Source organism: Sander vitreus, chromosome 10 (assembly GCF_031162955.1).
Source record: "Sander vitreus isolate 19-12246 chromosome 10, sanVit1, whole genome shotgun sequence".
NCBI lineage: Eukaryota > Metazoa > Chordata > Actinopteri > Perciformes > Percidae > Sander > Sander vitreus.
In genome coordinates this window covers 18,872,711-18,892,103 of record NC_135864.1, presented here as the reverse complement: position 1 = coordinate 18,892,103, position 19,393 = coordinate 18,872,711, and the positions used below count along the sequence as shown (strand labels likewise).

The window sequence follows — 19,393 nt, the reverse complement described above, 5'->3', positions numbered from 1 at the left end:
GTTGCAAGGCTTTTACGTTGTAACATTTTTTAGACTTAGGGGTAAAGATGTCGACCGTAAACCGCAACACTCGTTTCCTGTCAACTCTCTACTGGAGCCATCGAAGAAAGGCATAAAATGTCCAAAAAAATGAGATGTAACTATAGGAAAGTTGTGACTGGTAACTGTAGATTTGAACGCTAAGTATTCTATAGCTTTGTGTTACATTCTTTTATGTATCTGCTATGTACAGGTTTGACCCTAAGAAAGGCTTCTGGTGTCAGCTGCTGGAGGGAGGAAAGACCAAGTGTTTGGGGAAGAGTAAAGGGCGCAGGTACCCTGACATGGACCCTGAGGTATGATCATTTGCCAGACTTTTGTTTTAAGAAATACATTTTATCATCTGTTAATATTTCACCTTCCATTTTCACTATTTTTTACAATGTTTTTGTAAATGGGTTTTCATCTTACCTCCTTTTGTCTCCTTCAGTCCCAGGGCTTCCTCAGGGAGTACTATAGGGATCACAACATTGAGCTGTCCAAGCTGCTCTACAGGATGGGTCAGCCGCTGCCCAGCTGGCTCAGAGAAGAGCTGGTCCACACCAGGTAGCAGCACCACAGGGGGAGACCACAGCTCCACACACTGAACCACTGCTCCGCCCTGCTGGGGAACTCTGCCCGAGTGGCCTGAAATGTTGAAGATCCCAAATAGTTTTGAAAGAGACTGAAATATATCCAAATTAGAGGATGGGATGCCCAACGAGAACTCAAAACGCAACTGTGATCTTCCCAAATGAACAGGACAACATTGGATGGTGAGCAAGGAGAGAGTGTAGTTGCTTTCAGCAGCTGATAGCGCTCCCCTCCCTCCCTGAGCTTCGAGATGCTGTTACTCCCCTGCAGGACAAACCTGGACCATGGATGCCCTAAAACTGGCCTCCGCTGTGTCCTGCATAAGAAGGAAAGGCTCAATGACGCACAGCAGGGACCTTGAGGGTTTGATAATCACGTCCGTGCTCTCCTAATCAATCCTTCTCTGCTTCGCATGAACTTCATCTTGAAAATCAAAGGAAGGAAAAAAAAAAAAAAACATCTGAAGCTTGAGCAGTTGTCAGTTTCAGCTCTGGGAAACAAGTGGAAGCAATGATCACGACATCACCTGTGTCTCCAGCTATGAGTTGTGGTGTTAGGAGCACATTAAAACAGGCAACTTAACATTAACTTAAATGGATGACAGCCTGATTGACAGAGAGACATTGGTTGCAAATGCCTTTGACATAAGTAAGTGTTTATAAGTGTTTGTATGAGAGGAGATGAAATGGGACATCTGGAGTCTTGACTCAGGCTGCATGTTGTAGCCTTACTTGATAGGCTTTGGTAGAATCTAGTTATCACATTTACAAGTGCCAGGACAGAATCTTCATTCAAATATTACCACGTGGACTTTTAAGGGTTCGGGTTTTTTTTGTTTTTTTTAAGGTTTTATGTCTTCTTTTCTCAGATTTTGTTTTAACGTATCTATAATGCTGACAGCAATGCATTATTGTAGAATGTACCAAAACTAAACATCTTAGCTCAGTTTTCTCATATAGGCCAGGTGTACACAAGACTTGTTTGTTCAAACTGTTCGGCTCAGCCTCCTCTGTAGTCCGTTCCATGACCATTAAATTGGCTAGAGAAGGTACAGTAGGATAGATGTTGAAAGCACAATATTTAAGGCACTCAAGTGAACATCGATTCTGAACATACAGGTTACTGGAAAGCACACTAACAAAATGCATCCTACTACAATCTGTGAAGAAGATCATAAGCTAGCTACTGTATGTTTAATTACACACTCTGGTCAGAGAGATTTAGATAGTGTACAGAACAAGATTGCGCATTTCAAATCTGTATTCAGCATTGAATTTTTAATTTTGTTGTCAAAACTGTATATTTTGTCTTTATATTTTGTTTCATTTCCTTTAGTAGTGGAGTTTAATTTTGGGGTAAAAAGCTGTATCTGGGAAAAAAACGTTTAAGGTTGCCAGGCAAACCAACAGTAGGCCCAGTGAGACCATACAGACGTTTGGTTGTCGGTCAAGGTGTTACCACTGCAACTAGATGTCAAGCATAGATAACAAAAAGCTGCTCTTATTGCAATAGTTTTGTACAATGTTCTGATGTAATAACAATGCACATGTTGGTCCTTTATTTCATGACTTTGTAATGTACATAATACGCAACCCTCGGTAGACCTAAATTATTGAATGTGTTTGGGTTTACACTCTCCATCAGCACATTCTCATAGTGTGAAATGTCAGTGCTGTACTGAGGGGAGTTTGGATTACTTCATCGTGCGGAGCTGTGTCGCTAAGATTGTTTCCTCTCATGTCCTCTCACTGCCAACTATTGTACACAGGTACTGAGTCTCTCCATATAAAGTATTAAGTGATAACATAACGGCAATGATGGTACTAATCTCCTGGACTGTATGATAAAGATTTTTAATTGTTGTCAATAATTTTTACAGTGTAACTAATATTGTCGGTGCTTTTTAATTTGCAAATAAAACACCACTGTATTTTTCAATAGTTGGATCTTTTGCCCTTCTTTTATCGTATATCATATTATATTAAATCTTTTATTTAATTGAGCGTCACTCTAAATTCAAAGCAAACTGGATGATGGCGGCTGCTTTTGTGCAGAGATTTCTAGAAACTTACATCACTCTGGCTTGAACATGGCTGAAAACTAGATTGGTTTGTCTTTTGCTTTCACTTCATGGCGAGGTACTTGAGAGAAGAAACCGCCCTGAATATCTCTAAATTGCATAAAGAATGGTTCAACAACAAAATGCACTTTTGTTTTTTGTTCTGATGGTTAACCTAACCCAGGGTATAGATTAACGTCAATGTGGCCGATGTTTTTCAATTCTAATTCCTTAATTGGGAAAACACCAAAAATGTACCAAAGAACTATACATAGTTGTTGTTCCAGGGTGCATTGTATTGTGCAAGGTAATTGCTGCATTTAAGAATAATAATCTAGAAGTTAAAAGACAATTAATGTCTGCATGATTACAAATGATAAAGGTAGTATAGGTAGTTCTAAATGTATTGTTGCTCTGTTATTGTTGGTATTGGAGGTAGTAGTAATACTTGTATTTGATTTTTGCCTTTTATTGTTTGTTTATTTCTTTACCCTGTAAAGCACTTTGCTAAAAGGGATAATATATTTAAGTATTCACAAAGTATTCTAGTACAATATATATCTAATATAAGTCTAAGTCTATATATAATATAATATGGTAATAAAAAAAATACGTATTGGTATTAAATCTACATTAATTGAATTGAATCGACAGTGTTAGTTTAGAATTAGCACAAACAATAGTTAATATACAGTATGGTGTGTTAGGTAAAATTCAGATCATAAATAAACCCACGCTCCTTCACTATTGTCTGCCTCTATCAACAAGTGATGGTAGTATAATCTGACCAATCACAGCTCGCACGCTCTCACAGCTCCACTGAGCCATCCCACATCGCTTTTAAAACGGGGAATTTCCACATCCCTTCACCTTTCGAAAGAACCTGTCTGGTACTCCTTCCTCATTTCTGAGACCATTTATTTACTTGACCTGCCGGACTTTCTTCACTTTCTTGCTGCTGTTGAAGAAGTTGAGACAAACTTGCAGAAAAGATGGCCCAATCTGGAGAAGATGCTCCCCTGGCTAGAGGAAGTCTGACGGGCAGTGAAGAAGTTCTTGTTGCCCCTGCAGGACCCACAGGGTGAGAGGAACCTCCAAATTCTAATCCTTACTAATAAAGTACTTGTTCCTCTGTGTATAGCTGGATTAAAGTACTACATTTTAAATTAGTGGCTAATATAGGCTACAGGAATAACACTTATTTGTTTAAATTGTGTTTATAGATTCTGTTATTCCTAAATGCGATGATATTGAAGTCTCATCTTTTCATCAGATTAGTTCATGAAAAAATATATTTTAGTGTATTGAGTTGTTGTTTTCCAATATTTGATATGTTTGCTTTACATGGTTTTAATTATATTGTAAAGCATTAGTAACCTTCTTTCCGGACACTTCACAGAAGGCGTCTGCCTAGTAACTGGTGATGCTGTCATACTATTGGTTCATGATTAACCACAGCGAAAAGCTATTGGCCAATGTTTTACATTTCAACTTAGAAATACACGTGATTTATGAGTCTTTTAACTTAATAATCTCTTTAATGTATGGCAAATATTAGTTATTTGTGAGGGATAAATAAGGCGTAAGCTATTATTTCCCTTACGTCACTGACTATTTTGTTGTTATGTATTTAGTTTTAATAATATACTCTTAAGATAAATTATAACTAACATATTAACATCTTAATAAAAGTGCCCAGTTAGATGATGGCATTGTTTGCATACAGTAGCTACAGTAACTACATGGAGTTTATGAGTTGTAGTTTTACTTCATTGTAGTAAAACTATTTATGAAAACGTGTACAGTTGTGATCTTTTTGTGAGAGAAAAAAAATATTTTGTACACCTGTTCATACATCTTGAATAGGCTAAAGAGTAGTTGTATGTGTACTTCTTTATAAACACCAGGAGAAGGCGTCTGCCTAGTAACAAGTGATGCTCACATTCTATTGGCTGATTATAAGCAGCAGAGAAAAAGGCTGACTTTATTTTTTGGTCTCAGGACTTGATGACGAGATATGTTGGTTTGCCTTTCTTTAGAATATGGGTAATGGTTTACATATCCATGGGGCTTTTTCACAAATAGGACTTTTGGAAATGCCCCCAAGTAAATTTTATACCTTGGAATCTTTTCTACAATTTAATCTCACTTTTAGTCTATCTGAATATGGGTGCTGCTTTATCCTAACATATTTATTTCTATTTCTCTCTCTCTCAGGGGCTCTAACAGGCGTGCTTTGAAGGTGGCAGGCCTGACCACCTTGGCATGTCTGCTGCTGGCCAGCCAGGTCTTCACTGCTTACATGGTGTTTGACCAGAAGCAGCAGATCCACTCGCTGCAGAAGAACACAGACAGAATGGGCAAACAGATGACCCGCTCATCCCAGGGTAAATAGAGGCATTAAAGTCCTAATGATCAGACAGGGTGGTACAAGCAGGAATGTGTCATTAATGAGGAGTAGTTTGTAAGACAGGAAGAGGAGGGGGAGGAGGAGGCTGTAGGAATAAGGAGGTGAATAGGGAAGTGAAAGTTTATAGAACTTCTCTTCTGAAAGCTGGACAGACAACAGTTTTTGCTGGTGATTCATAGGGGAGAAACCAGCTGTGTGCTAACCTTATGATGATTTTATCATTTCTAGCAGCGTCATATGGATTTACCATTATATAATAATATAACACATCCGGTGTTGTTGTGATGAAAAGCATCCTTTTGAGCTTTGATGACGTGTTGCATTTTATTCAGTTTGAATTTTGTTTGTATATGTTTTAGTTGAAGTTATTTAAGTATTTATGTGTGCAATGATGGAATTTTAGATAAGGTATTTGTGTGTGTATTTCAAACCACAAACAACAAATCAGATGTTCATTGGCTTTTAGGCAAACACAGAGATTCTCTCCCCAAATTTCATTATTTTTGCACTTTTTTCTTTACACATTTTTACATATTTTTTTTTTTTTTGTCAATTCATTTTTTTGTTTGTTTGTTTACAGTTGTGGCTCCAATGAGGATGCAGATGCCCATGAACAGCCTTCCTCTGCTGACGGACTCCACTTTGGATCAGGACACCACGACACCCTTGACTGTAGGTTCACACCTGCCTCCTATAAAATACAACTAATGTAACTCTATCTAGGTGGCAACATACTTGTTTAAGATTTCAAATATTGTCCTGGATGTTGTGTAATGATTGAATATATTTCAACATGAATTTGAACAAACATTTGACTCCTGTGTTCCCGCCCATCAGAAACTGCAGGACACTCTTGTCAGCGTGGAGACGCAGCTGAAGGATCTCATGCAGGTATGTTGCACTCTGTATCCTGTGTGTACTCACATGGCTGATGTGTCTAACGTCTAAAGTGTTGTCACTAAGCTCTGGTCACGTTTCGAACAGGACTCCCAGCTGCCACAGTTCAATGAGACCTTCCTGGCCAACCTGCAGAGCCTGAAGCAGCATGTGAATGAGAGCGAGTGGAAGGTAAAGCTTCACACACATTTACATCAAGACTACTAAAAGTAAAATAGAAATGAATTAAATTAGTCAGTCATGTTTTTATTTTTTTACATTTTGCACTCTGCAGAGCTTTGAGTCCTGGATGCGTTACTGGCTGATCTTCCAGATGGCCCAGCAGAGTCCTGCTCCCCCAACAGCTGCATCAGGTTACTGCAACTTTCTTTCCTTTACATTTGAGTGTTTAGCTGATGCTCTGATCCACACCGGTGCTGTTAAAGTAGATGCTGGTTTTCCTACATTTCCAGTAATGGGTTTAAGGACTGTGGCTGTAATATATTACTATGGCAATATTAATGTAAGAGAGATTATGCTGAGCAGCGATAAAGTGACGCTTGGAGTTTATAGGATGCATACCAGTGCTTGTTTAAGGTAACTTTAACAACCATTTTCATTATTTTGCTGCAAAAAGGTTAACAATTGCATACCAAATATTTTTTCTACTGTCACGTTCAAGAGCATTTATAGGGAAGGTTGTTCACAGCCAGGCTAGCTTTTTCCCTGTTTCCAGTCTTTGTTTTATGCTAAGCTAACAGGTGTTTAGCTTCACATTCAATGCACATATATATATATATATATATATATATCAATCTTCTCATCTAACTCTCAGCAAGAAAGTCCATGAGCATATTTCCCAAAATGTAGCATTAACTTGGCTGCAGTCACCAGAAATAAACACCAAACAGGCCTTTAATGTCCCATTGTTCTCTACTCTTTCCATCATCCCTCAGCCTCTGTGATCAAGACCAAATGCCAGATGGAGGCAGCACCTGGAGCCTCCAAGATCGGTTCCTACAAGCCCCAGTGTGACGAGCAGGGCCGCTACAAGCCCATGCAGTGCTGGCACGCCACTGGCTACTGCTGGTGTGTGGACGAGACTGGCACAGTCATCGAGGGCACCACCATGCGCGGCCGCCCCGACTGTCAGAAAGGTAGAAGACACTGATTAAAGGACTTTTGATTCAACAAATCTGATGTGTAGCTTTTCATGACTGACAAACTTCATTGGGCCATTTTTCTCTGTTGTTCATTTTAGCCCCAGCTTATCCTCGTCGCATGATGTTTGCGCCCAGGCTGATGCAGAAGACCATCAGCATCGATAGTGAGTGCCTCAAATTAGTTTTTTTTTAGCGGATTAATAGTTAAGATGTTTATTAATAAATGTTTGTTGCTACACATCATCACATGTTGTGTTTTTCTCTTTTCCAGATGAGTGAAGCAAATGCAGCAAAGTGTGGGGTGTTTCTTTTCATCAAGCTTGGCAGACACAAGAATCAAAGTTATCTTTAAGTAGAATCAGTTAGTGCACTTCATGTAATCTCTTGATTTTTATCATTTTGCTGGTAGCTTGAAATCAAATCAATAGAGGCTTGTTACAGTGTATTGCTTTTCATTTTTGTGTTTTATTAAAGTAAATTGTGGGGTGTTCACATTGACATTTTAACATAAAGATGTTCTTATCATCTACAGTATATTAAAGTATGTCTTTTAAACGTGTTTATCTTTAAAGAATGCTTTAAGGGTTAGATCACCCAAATTACATATTTTCTCTTTTACCTCTACTAGTATCTAGAGATGGAGGTAGTTCAGGTTTGAAGATGTCGCCTGTGAGGTGTCTGCCTCCACCCTACAACAATGGGATGTTTATGGTGCATACAGCATTGAAATATTATGTTTAAAAATGTAAACAGCTAGACTCGTTTCAGAAACAATGTCCTTTGTTAGTCTCATAATCCACAGACCACACTCACAACAAACGAACCCAACCAAAACTATCTTCATGGCTATATTTATGAGAGTTTAGTGAAAAAAAATATGGTTGTTTTTGTGATTTGGGTAAACTGACCCTCTAAAGGTTGTAAACAAAGACATGACTTTTCTATGAAGGTGTTTGTGTTAAGAAGGGTAAATAAAGGTTTCCTAACAACTGTGTTTGCATTGGTACACATATGTTTAACCCCTAGTCATGTTATATATATGATATATGGTGTATATATATATATATATATATATATATATATATATATATATATATATAAATAAATAAATAAGTAAGGTTATAAAGTTATTGTTGACACTGTAGACAAAGTAAGGCCGAAATAAACTTGAACCTGATTAGATGCACTGACACTGCTCACTTTCATTCTTGCTGGTTTAAAGTTTCACTTTTCACTGAACCACACTGGACTTTTACACTTTATTGTATACATTTCCTGTTCAAAAACCTAAACATGTAGCAGTTTCTATAGTTTTTAATTTAATTATCCTTTAATTCTCATTCTCCCTGACTTGTTCAGCATTTTACAAACACCTATCACTCCCTTTTTCCCCATAAGTTAAAGTCGTTCCCCAAAGTTAACAAAGCCGGCCAGTTTAAATGAGGAAATGCTTATCATCAAATCAATATCATTAAATTAACATGGTTCTGATGGGCAAAGAAGAAAACCATTGTGTTGGTGACATAAATAACATAATGGCGAGATAAGTTTGGGGAATTTAGTCCTGCTTTGAGGAAGTGCTGTATGTCCTAGTACACTGGTCTTCTCTTTGTTTTGGTGGAGGTGTGAGGAAGAGGAAGGGAAGTGGGAACCCCTTTAGCATAAAACCAGAAGTCAGCTAAGAATAAAAACATGGAACGCAGTAACCAGATGCAGTCAACATCTCCAGCCAAAATGACCAGACGGTAAGTGCTTAACTTGAAGACATATGTTGAATGTATGTTCTTTTGATCCGTTTTAAGGACCAGTTGTAGATACAGGAGATCATAGAACTTTTATATTATGAACCCAACAGTTGTCTAGTTGGAATAAGCACAGCTTTTAACACTGCTTGCAGTGCTTGGGATGTATGACATCAATGGCAAAAGAGGGATTTTTAAAAAAATATAGTATCTCCTCTCTGGACATTTTCAGGTGTTGCTGACAGTCCTCCTGCCTACCATGACACTGAATCAGAAATTGATTCTGCTTTTGGGACTCACTGTCACTTCAGGAGCTGCTGCTTCTCTTTGCGTTTTAAGCAAGGATATGACTCGTTGTGTGTGCAACGTACCCACAAAATCTGAGTTGTTCCCAGACTTTGGAGCTGGAGCTGAGAGATAGCAAACTGGATGTAGCTGAAATGTTCTTGGATGCAACTTTTCTTTAGTTAATCCAGATAGATAAACTCATTTTCAACAACGTCACAATCGCCTCTTTATTTATCAGTGAATCTGAGATCCCTCTTCTGTCCCAGTTAAATCGGAGTCTGGAAGATGTCCTACCAGAGTTACCAGAAGCATCTTCAATTAAAACTCTTGAACTAGAAGACATAATAGTGGAACCCCTCTCTCTTCCATCCCTTCCATCCTTACAGGCGCTCTACCGCTGGTAGTTTGGCTCCCTGAAATCTCTCGTTCTTGTTCGTTCTGGCCTGGTTGAGATTGACTGCAGCTGGGCTCATAGAGTAGTAGAAAACCTGGCTCAGCTGGATCTCTCCGAGAACCCCATCTCTGTCACCAGCCTGCAGAATATTTGACATTGCCCCTTTCTTTCATTCAAGTACCTGAAATCTCTTCGTCTGAGACGCAGCCACCTCACCTCCCTCCAGTCTCTCTGCACCATCCTGAGTCTTACCCCTGCCCTCACTGAACTTGATGTCAGCAGGAACAATTTCTCCATCGTCCACTATCCACACTGCCCCCTGATGAATCCGCTCAAGATGCTCAATCTTTCCCACTCAGGGATTACAGAGATTGACTCGTTGTTCTCTACATCTCTGGAAGAACTGGATCTAAGTTATAATTATCTAGAGGTATTTAACAACCCACCACAGACCCTGAAAAAACTACATTTGTCTAATAACCGCCTCATACGTCTCTCCTCTCTGGATAACCTGTCTCAGCCCCGGGAGCTAAAAGTGGACAGTAACCAGCTTACTATATTGATAAATGAGACAGGTGGCAGTTTGAGCACACTGGAGCAGTTAGACATTCTCTATGCCGGGAGGAACCCTTATCAATGTTACTGTGCCCTGAAAGAGACCATTATCTTCTTGGACAACTCAGATAGTGCATATGTGGAGGACTACCCTGCAGAGTTTCTGTGTGCCTCACCAGCGGTCCAGCAGGGGACTCTGATAATGAGTTTGTCTCTTGAAACGTGTGAAGGCAAAAGGTGGGGATTCAACGCCACGGCTCTCCTCTCTGCCTGACACTCTTTATGGGTGTATTGTGACACCTGATTTATTTTTGTTGATGTTAGCAGCAGACAGCATCCTTGTTTGGGTACCACTTTCTAATACGCATTCTCATGAACGGGTTCGTTTGATATGTTACGAAAAGTTATGCACACTAAAACGTATAATAATACGAAAACTAGGAGACCTCCGACTGGTCACGTGACTTTGCCTACAAAGCTCTGTGCTACAGAGGGGCAGTTGCTAGCTGTTTAAGCCGAGCAGAGCTTCATGCTGCCTACTACAGTGCTCCGCATTGTGCTACGTCAGTTCAGCGGTAGTTGGTGGTTCAGTTACCTGAGAATAAGTGACTGTGAGCCGGGTACAGAGCACCGCGAGCTGCCGGTTGTGGTGAACGGGCCAGCGGTAGTTGGTGGTTCAGTTACCTGAGAATAGGTGACTGTGAGCCGGGTACAGAGCACCGCGAGCTGCCGGTTATGGTGAACGGGTCAGCGGTAGTTGGTGGTTCAGTTACCCCAGAATAGGTGACTGCGCTGGGTAGAGCACCGCGAACTCCTGGTCGTGGTGAACAGGTCAGCGGTAGTTGGTGGTCTAGTTACCCGAGAATAAGTGACTGTGCGCTGGGTACAGAGGACCGCGAGCTGCCGGTCGTGGTGCTGACCTCCGTCAGGTCAGCAGTAGTTGGTCTTGTTACCCAAGAATAGGTGACTGGGAACAGCACTGCCAGTCATTTCGGCAGAGATCACGGTTAAATTTAGGCAAGAAAAAGTGAGCGTTATGCGGCGACGAAAGTTAAGTTTAGGCACCAACATGACTAGTTAAGTTCAGGAAAAGATCGTGGTTTGCATTAAAACACTCCCAAGGAAAATGCATTTCCCGGCTGAAAGCCTTATGTTTTCCCTGGGTAGCGAACTCTGCTCCCCGGCTTGTAAGTCTATAAGTCCTGTATGTTAATGCCCACCCATCCTCCCCGACCACCTACCACCGGCCGCATTCTTTATAGCGGCAGTCAATGTGGTGCACACAGCAAAAAAAACAGGTTAAATCATACGAATTACAGTGCTTAACTTTTCGTAGCTTTCGAACGTGTGGTTCATGAGAACAGGCTGTTTAATAAGGTATCATTTATAAAGGGTTTAACTAATAGCTTTATTAATGGCCAATATACTGTGTGTGTAAAATAATTTGCAAAACTGATATATCATTATAAGCCATTATAATAACTTTTGGGTTAACAGGTTGTGAAGAATCCCATTTGACTACTTACTTTCCCAGAGGATCTGGACCAAAATCAATTTGTTGACAACTTAGTGTGCATTTATTAATCAATTACCAACTGCAAAGGCAAAGGGATTTTTCACAACCTGGCAACCCATAATTTGCTTGTATTAATGGTTTATACCTTATCTATAAAGCATTATACATGATTAAACCATTAATAACCTTTAATTACTTCTTTAATTTAATTATTTTGTATATTTACATGATTTAAACTGATCACATACATTCATACTTGCTACTAATTTATATCTATTATTTTACTAGTTATATCAGTCTGATCCATATTCCAATATGACGTAATAAAGATGTTTGGCTTTACTTATTTCATAATTATTACTGCTCATAGATACCCTCAGTTGCGACATTTCTGTCCATCTTGGTAACTGCACCCTGATCACCCAGACGAGTGAAAGAAGATTCTGACTCATCAATATTTCAGTACAGTGTAATGAAATCCAGGTAACCCAGTGGCTGTGCTACACATACGCATGGGATGGCCACTGTGAACATGAACGCACCTGTAAGTACCTTATTTTTAGTGTGTAAAGATGGAGAAAAAATAGGGGAATTACAGTAAGACTGGTTTGTTTGTGTGAATTTCCATGTTTCTCCAGTTGTGTGAGGGAGCTGAAACAGTGAGAGTGGGAGTTGTACTTACTGAAAACCCAGGTAAAGCAAGGACAAACATGTAAAATCTATAAATTTGCTATGATGTTTGCTATTGATTTGTGTTTAAATGTTGTTTGTCTGTTTGGGGAAAGACTGTGTAGTTATTGATGAAGAAGGACATGGCATGGACTACAAATCTGGAAAGGATGAGGTAAAACAATTTCCTTCAACCAACATTCAGCAATTAGTTTTTTGAAACCTCTCACTGTTGTCATGTCTTTTCCCCTTAGGAAGCAAAGTCCTTCTCCTTTGACCAAGTTGTGACTGTTGACAACATACAGGTGACCTGATTTACACCAATGTTACTGAGCTGTACTCCACTTAGCCTCTTTACAGCTCTCCGTCACCACATGTCTGGAAACTAAAAGTCTGAATATAAATCTGCAGAGTTTCCACCCTGAGCTCCTGCAGCCTCTCACTGGGTCAATATCCGGTGGTTATAATGGAGCGCTGCTGATATGTGGAGCCTCCTCAGAGAAGATAAGCACTCTGATTGACCACAGTATCATCAAACAGGTGGAGCCCAAAACAAAACTACACTTAATTTTGGCAGAGTTTATGTTTTCTCACTATTCATCTTGTCTTAGGTCTTGGCAGATCTGTTTAGTCATATGTTGTCGCAAGGGAAAGAGGAGTTGTTCATCTCTGTGTCGTACCTTCAGGTTTGTCCTTCCATTTAATAGCATCACCATAAATCATATTAATCTTGATATAGTGCAAGATAACTTCTGATGTTTGTCAATGTCAGTTTTATCCAGATGGCAGTGCTGTGGATCTCCTGAGCCCCAATGCAGACAGACAAACTCTAAAACTTGTGGCACACGACATCCTTGGAAGGTGAGTGCAGCTGATGAGACCCCACTTGTACATTTAACTGCAGTGTTAACCAAATTTTTAGTCTTTGTCTTTTTTTTTCTCAGTCTCGTAGGAGGTTTAAGTGAGGTGTGTGTGTGTTCAGCAGAAGAAGCCTATGCTCTGTATGAAACATGCGGCGAGAGACTGAAGGCCAATGCAGGCTCCATTTCCAGCAGGTAAAGCACAGGTCAAATAACCTCTGTCTATATAATACATTAACTGAATTACTTTGAATGGATTAATTACACAATCGAGCTAGAGTGTCTTACTGTTGCACAAGTGATTGGATTGTCACGGAGCAGATTTATCTATGTTTCCTCATCAGGTTGTTGCACAAATTGTCATTCGACTTTCCCTGTCCTGAGCTTTATTAATGAATTAACTTGTTATTGTCTCTACATGTTTGTGATGTGTGCTTCCCTCAGGTGTAGTTCCCTGTTCTCTGTCGCTGTTGAGCAGGAACTTCATCCAGAAGAGGTGGAGTCGGGGGTCTGCCGCAGCAGACTGCAGCTGTTCAGGCTGGCAGGAGGAGCCAGCCGGACTGACCTCAGAGGGTCAGTCATATTACTCACATACAGTGAGCTATCTATTACATTGGCCAGAGGAGCTAAAATTGATACTGTGGATCTGGGAACTGTCCATTGGGGATTTTCTTGGTGAATTAATGAATTGCAAGAAAGTGGCAAAGCAAGTTATGCTGCAGGAGGAAATGCTTTAAAAAGTACTGAAGAATTAGTTAATGAAATAAATCAAATAAACTCTACATGTCACAAGTAGGAAAGAAACTGGTGTAAATAATTAAATATAGGATGGCTGAATTCCATTTAGCTGCTTCAGTTTCAGGTTGGTTGTGCATGCTGGCTGTTACTGGGACACGTGAATAGAACAAAGCCAACTTCAAAGGCGCACTATGAGTTCCTGCATGGTTCCAGCACGATTTCATTTTTGTCTCAAATCGTAGGCATCTCTCCTTGATCCGCTAGCTGCCTGCCTCCTGAATACACTGTGAAAAAGACTCGGTCTCGGGAGACAACACAGGGGTCGTAAACGTCAAACAAACACTAGGGGCACAGGCTGTGCACCAAAATACAACAGCACGTTCCAGCCAATCACCGACAAGATGGTTGGGGGAGGGGTGGGGGTTAGTGACAGTTAGTCAGTTAGTCATGACAGTTACGGAAACATGAGGGGAGGGGCGAGCTTGCTCTGTTTTGTTTGGAATTTACTTGGAACGTCAACAGAAGTGACCATTCAGGAACTCATAGTGCACCTTTAATGTATGACATGTCAAAATGTCTGCTGCGAAAAAGGAATATTAATCAAGTCATTTGGTTTTGGTAAACAAAGTTATTATTTGTTAGTCTTGCAAGATCGTCTGCCAGGCATAACAATGTGTATCATATATATCATGGGAGTTGGGAACATCTTCAAGGTTATCTTTTACCTCCAAACACCCAGAGCCTCCTTACATAAAGCATGCCAAGTGTGAAGGACTCCGGCCTCTTAAAATACCAACCATGACAATGCACACATCATAAATTCCTTCATGTCTCATAAATTTCTACCACAAACACTTTCCAGAGTCACCCCACTGGTGAAGGTTGTGGCGCAAACCCAATGTGAAGCCACAACAAGTGACAAGATCCTCCCTTTCCTCCTAAATGATGCATTAACCGGAAACAGCAGGACGGCCCTCATCTACTATATCCACCCTCGAGGTAAGTGGTCCTCTGGGCCCAGCCACACCAACTGACCTGTAATTCTTTGAGCATAGAAATGACCGTCTTTATCCATCAGGTCTTCTAGATGACGAGACCCCCTCCGCTTTAGCTTTGGCTCAGAAAGCAAGAAATTTGGTAACTAAGGCCACTGTTAATCGCTGGTTTCCAAGGGCAACTGAGCAAAAGATCCGAGATGACATTGCGGATCTAAGAACCGTGATGATGTCACAGGGGGAAAGTGATGTTCACAACACCTTCAGGCTAGCAGAGCTGACCCAAAACCTGCAGGTAATTCAATAAATAAGCCTATAACAAAACAGTGCTTTCTCATTATCTTCTGTCGGGACTAATTGAGTTCATAGCTGAAACGCATTCTGTGATCTCTCCAACAGATTGTGAAAAATCAGTGTTGGGAGAAGAGGAGGGAAGAGTCAAAGAAAATAAAAGGCATAACACAGGTTCCTTCCTAAATTATTTACATTTCCACACAAGTTCAACAAAATGATAACAGAGTATGTGTGTTCCTAACATAATGAAATGTGTTGCAGAGTTGTCGGACCCCAAATAGCAGTTTGCACAGCAGTGATCACAGAGAGTGTACAGACACAATGAAATATTTACAAGCCCAACTGAAACAAGAAATGGAAGAACATATCAGAGGTAACTTGCTGTGATGGGAAATATGTTTTATATATATAGGCACATCAGTGATATTGTGTGTGTGTTACTCATATCCACAGACGGTAAAGGGAACGTGGAGAAAGTGCAGGAGAGAGTAGCAAGAATCCATCAGCTGAGAGAGGCTCTCAGAGAGGAGACACTGAAGAACGGGGCTGCTACTGAGAAATCTGACCTCTATCAACAAGTAATGCACTCCATCTATTAAATATGATATTGCACGCCTGTACATCTGACTGTAAAACGTGTTTACAAGTCTTTGTGAGCACCCCATTAAGCATATAAACAAGATTTATATGTGTGAGAGTGAGCAATTTTGCCAATTTAAGTCTCAGCTGGAATACAGCAAAGCACAGGAGCGGAGGAGGCAATTTAAGGAGGACCACAGGAGATTAATTCAGGAGGAGGTGGAGAAGATGGAGAGAGACTTGGCACAGGAACAGCTACCGGTAAGATAATGAGATACACTGTTGTTTAACATTATTCAGGTTGTGATCTATCTTAGCTGAGGATGCTGAGTCAGTTTAAATTAATGCAAGGCTGGATTTATGGTGGGCATTGGGAACTACTGCATTTGCAACTTAATTCTGTTATTCCCTTGCATTTTTTATGGTTTCATCCATTCCTCTGCTAGACAGAAGGCCCCCAGAGAGAGCTGCTGGTGCTGACCAGAGAGAGGCGGGTCCTGGTGATGCAGATAGAGGCCCTGCGTGCTGAGGCCCAGCAGGCTGAGCGAGACCTGCAGAATCAATATCATAAACACCAAACAGAGCTGCACTGTCTGAGAGAAGAGAGCCTGCAGGTGGGAGAACACTGATTAAAATAACGTCACATTTGTATTTCATTAGTTTATAACTAGTTTTAATAGTCTCTTTTAGCAATAGTATGTATGTGGGACATACATGTGTTTGCATGAGTTACCTGTGTTTTTCCAAACACCTAGGCTGCTATGTATAAAACCTCTGAGTGTAATTTTGGTCTCATGTAGGACATAATTCTAAGAATGGTTTCATAATGCACATATTAATTGACTTATTTAACTCCCAAATTATTTAAGAGAGATTGACAAGTCTCCTAAGTCAGTTGGGAGGGAGCAGCAGAGGCAGCAGCTACACACTTTCCATGTTTTGGAAATGTACGATGATTGGAAAGATTTTTTTAATGCATGTAAACATGTTCTAGTAGAAACCCAATATACAAGTATGAACCTGAAAATGTGCATGATATGGGACCTTTAAGGGAGGGTATTTTAGTACTTAAGGAACACATTTAAACTTTGATAAAAGTTTTTAGAGCAATTTCTATGTTTTGGCAGATTAACACCTCATATCAGGGATTCTGCGTGAAATCAAAAGTATTTTTAACAGACACCTGATACAAAAAAGTTAAAAACATACAAAATTATATAAAACAAGCCACTTTATTATATTAATATCAGACTGTTCAGTAGAACTACAGCTGTGTGATAAAAATGTCACTTTATTGCTATTATTTCCAATTTGTACTTTTGCCTTCTTTTAAAAAAATACTTTTGTATTTCTGTATTTATTTTTTTTAAAGCATTTATCTGGAGGTTGCAATCTGAAATGTTGTACTTGTACAAAGATATTCTAAAAAAGCATTCTTTTCCTGCCGTCTTTCATGCATCACAGTCGTTCTGTGTCCACTGCTCTCCAGGTGTTCAGAGTGTTTCGTCAGGTAAGTGAGGAGCAGAAGAGGATGTCAGAGGGCAGATACAGATGTGTGCTGCTGGAGGCTGTGCAGGATGCCGTCTACCTGTCTGCCCAAAACCAGGAGTTGCAGGCTGACAACAAACAACTCCGTAAAGGTCAGTGTATGTTCCTTAACCTCAACCAGCCTTGCTGTTATATTATAGATGGAACTTTTTCTTCACCTCTGAAGTAAAATGTGGAAGAAATGCCAGATGTATTTCTTTCTCCCACCAGCATTCACAAATCTTCTTTTTATTTTACAGCACTGGGAGAGTTAAAGGATACTCTAGCTGTGCGAGGTGATCCTACGGCTGCACTGTTATCCCAACAACAATAAATGTGACAAAAATATGCTAATGAATTATTAATCAGTAATGTAAATCATGAAAAATAAAAAGTGTTGTCAATTTATTGCTTATCATTAACACACTTTACAACACTGATATTATCTTGGACATTGTTCTTGACAGAGAACGAAATACAAAACAAAACGACAATAGCAGCAGTCTTCAGAAATGTTGAACTGAAGATATAATCCTGATTTGCATTATTATTTGAATTAACTTGCATCAGTGTAACACACTTTTTTTTAAATTCTAAAATATGATGTAAATTGTCAAATTAGGCTTCCGCTGACATAAATGTTTACACATAATACGGTTACTGATCAAAATACATATGTTGGATTCTGGATTTCCTAAGGCAGATAGATATAAGGCAGAAAAGAAATTACATCTAAAGAAAACTAGGAAACAGAAGTATAGGTAGACTGTAACAAGTTCAATGGGCCTTGTGGTTCAGTTATTTACTATCTGTAGTAAAGGTAAGCTGCCAGTCCAATCATAGACACAGGTAGGAGGAAAATTGGTGTGAGCTGCAGCCCTAAGATGGCCCAAGACAACAGAGCATTAACCAGCATGGAGCAGGAAATGACAAACAGTCTAGTAATTCCACTGCCATGCTTGAGCACCACAGACATCAGGAGTCCGTTAGCTGCCTGCCCTGCTATAATAGCCCAAACCACCCCCGAGTATCCCTCCAGAAAGCTCTTTTCGCCTGCTACAAAGGAGAATGATGAGAGCCCGTTGATGGCCACACCAAACCCATAGAGGTAGAAATTCTGCAAGCTGAGGGGCAGCTTCTGGCTCTTCAGCACCCTCTCTGTATAAACTGCTGCCAGCCCTGAAACACAGCAGTACACCAGCACAAGGAAAAGCCCCCAAACTGTGATATAAAGCCTGGGACCTTCCTCAGCTTCAGCCCTCTCGTGGTCCCCTAGATCCAGGCTGTTGTAGCTGTGGCACACCCCTGCACCCATGAGGAGTCCCAGAGCTAACCACTGAGAAGGCCGGAGCCTCTTGCCTAGGCAGAGGGAGTACAGCAGGGCCGTGGAGGCAATTTTCAGGTTAGAAAGGACTTGGTATGAGCTTGGGTCCATGTAGGCTTGCATGAGAACTACCAGGTTGTTGTTGACGGCGTAGAGTATGGCAGGGACTGCATAGGGGGCCACGCGGCCTAGAGGTGGAGGAGCATGTAAGGCGGATGTACCCCCTGTTAGAACAAGAGTCGCTACAGAAATCAAGAGTTTGGATAACTCAATCATGACAACACATGATGAGGGGTTGAAAGGGACTTGACCATCTACCTTGGTGAGAGTGATGAGTGGTGCATGAGAGCCATAGATAAGGACCATCAGCCCAAAGAGGACACCCCACAGAATCCTTTTTGTCCATAGTCTCCTAATCGTTACTGGGGAACTGGGTCCCACATTCTGGATCACAATCATCCTCAATTACGCAAAAGAAACACTTAAGTTCCAACAAATTTGAATACTAGTTATAACGCAAAGAAACTTTCCCTTTCTGGCTATTTTTCAAAAAGAAATAGCTATAAATCTCAACCATTTAAATGTCTATTATAAAATATTTAGATGCACTATTCTCTGTATGTAATTTGAACAAAAATAATTAGTGTGTAGGAGACATTTGCATAAATTACTGCCTGTTTTACAAACAACAAATTCAAAAAGTACCATGCTTAGATACATGCTCCAGGCAGCAGACAAGTTATAAAATCTGATGGACCAAACATTAAAACCTCGTTGGCACAAAGTCTTCCA

At 40.3% G+C, this 19,393-nt stretch overlaps 4 protein-coding genes across 5 annotated transcripts in view; 3 read left to right on the top strand and 1 right to left on the bottom strand.

The window, feature by feature from the left end:
* ndst1a (N-deacetylase/N-sulfotransferase (heparan glucosaminyl) 1a) overlaps positions 1-2,550 on the top strand; it is a 46,286-nt gene extending 43,736 nt beyond the window's left edge. The window contains exons 14-15 of the mRNA XM_078260747.1: positions 233-335; positions 470-2,550. Coding sequence (XP_078116873.1) covers positions 233-335; positions 470-589 — 223 coding nt within the window. The 3' untranslated portion in view covers positions 590-2,550. The remainder of the gene's footprint in view (positions 1-232; positions 336-469) is intronic.
* Positions 2,551-3,528: 978 nt separating this feature from the next.
* On the top strand, positions 3,529-8,110 carry cd74a (CD74 molecule, major histocompatibility complex, class II invariant chain a). The gene is made up of 9 exons (XM_078260746.1): positions 3,529-3,752; positions 4,889-5,058; positions 5,662-5,753; positions 5,919-5,972; positions 6,066-6,149; positions 6,253-6,331; positions 6,914-7,114; positions 7,219-7,284; positions 7,392-8,110. The coding sequence occupies exons 1-9, from the start codon at positions 3,664-3,666 to the stop codon at positions 7,397-7,399; spliced, it is 843 nt and encodes a 280-aa protein (XP_078116872.1). The 5' UTR covers positions 3,529-3,663; the 3' UTR covers positions 7,400-8,110.
* A 569-nt stretch (positions 8,111-8,679) lies between these two features.
* On the top strand, positions 8,680-17,694 carry LOC144524455 (kinesin-like protein KIF17). Of its 2 annotated transcripts, XM_078260741.1 has the most exons (19): positions 8,683-8,865; positions 9,095-12,159; positions 12,254-12,308; positions 12,401-12,459; positions 12,539-12,589; positions 12,696-12,824; positions 12,896-12,970; positions 13,057-13,145; positions 13,229-13,339; positions 13,589-13,717; positions 14,745-14,881; positions 14,961-15,172; positions 15,277-15,342; positions 15,433-15,544; positions 15,625-15,749; positions 15,892-16,011; positions 16,197-16,364; positions 17,240-17,390; positions 17,538-17,694. In XM_078260741.1, exons 2-19 carry the CDS (start codon positions 12,133-12,135, stop codon positions 17,609-17,611), a joined length of 1,890 nt encoding a protein of 629 aa, XP_078116867.1. In that variant the 5' UTR covers positions 8,683-8,865; positions 9,095-12,132; the 3' UTR covers positions 17,612-17,694. The 2 variants fall into 2 exon arrangements, with proteins under 2 accessions (XP_078116868.1, XP_078116867.1); XM_078260742.1 differs by lacking the exons at positions 17,240-17,390; positions 17,538-17,694 and having other exon boundaries at positions 8,680-8,865; positions 16,201-16,320.
* Positions 17,656-19,358, bottom strand: LOC144524456 (putative UDP-sugar transporter protein SLC35A4). The gene has a single exon (XM_078260743.1). The coding sequence runs from the start codon at positions 19,058-19,060 to the stop codon at positions 18,083-18,085; it is 978 nt and encodes a 325-aa protein (XP_078116869.1). The 5' UTR covers positions 19,061-19,358; the 3' UTR covers positions 17,656-18,082.
* Between the last annotated feature and the right edge of the window lie 35 nt (positions 19,359-19,393).

Coding starts and splice junctions, on each gene's coding strand:
- LOC144524455 (XM_078260741.1), top strand. CDS start 12,133: ATGGCCACTGTGAACATGAACGCACCT. Junction 13,340..13,588: donor GCAGGCTCCATTTCCAGCAG/GTAAAGCACAGG, acceptor TGCTTCCCTCAG/GTGTAGTTCCCTGTTCTCTG. Junction 15,343..15,432: donor AAATAAAAGGCATAACACAG/GTTCCTTCCTAA, acceptor AATGTGTTGCAG/AGTTGTCGGACCCCAAATAG.
- cd74a (XM_078260746.1), top strand. CDS start 3,664: ATGGCCCAATCTGGAGAAGATGCTCCCCTGGCTAGAGGAAGTCTGACG. Junction 3,753..4,888: donor GCCCCTGCAGGACCCACAGG/GTGAGAGGAACC, acceptor TCTCTCTCTCAG/GGGCTCTAACAGGCGTGCTT. Junction 5,059..5,661: donor GATGACCCGCTCATCCCAGG/GTAAATAGAGGC, acceptor GTTTGTTTACAG/TTGTGGCTCCAATGAGGATG.
- LOC144524456 (XM_078260743.1), bottom strand. CDS start 19,060: ATGATTGTGATCCAGAATGTGGGACCCAGTTCCCCAGTAACGATTAGG.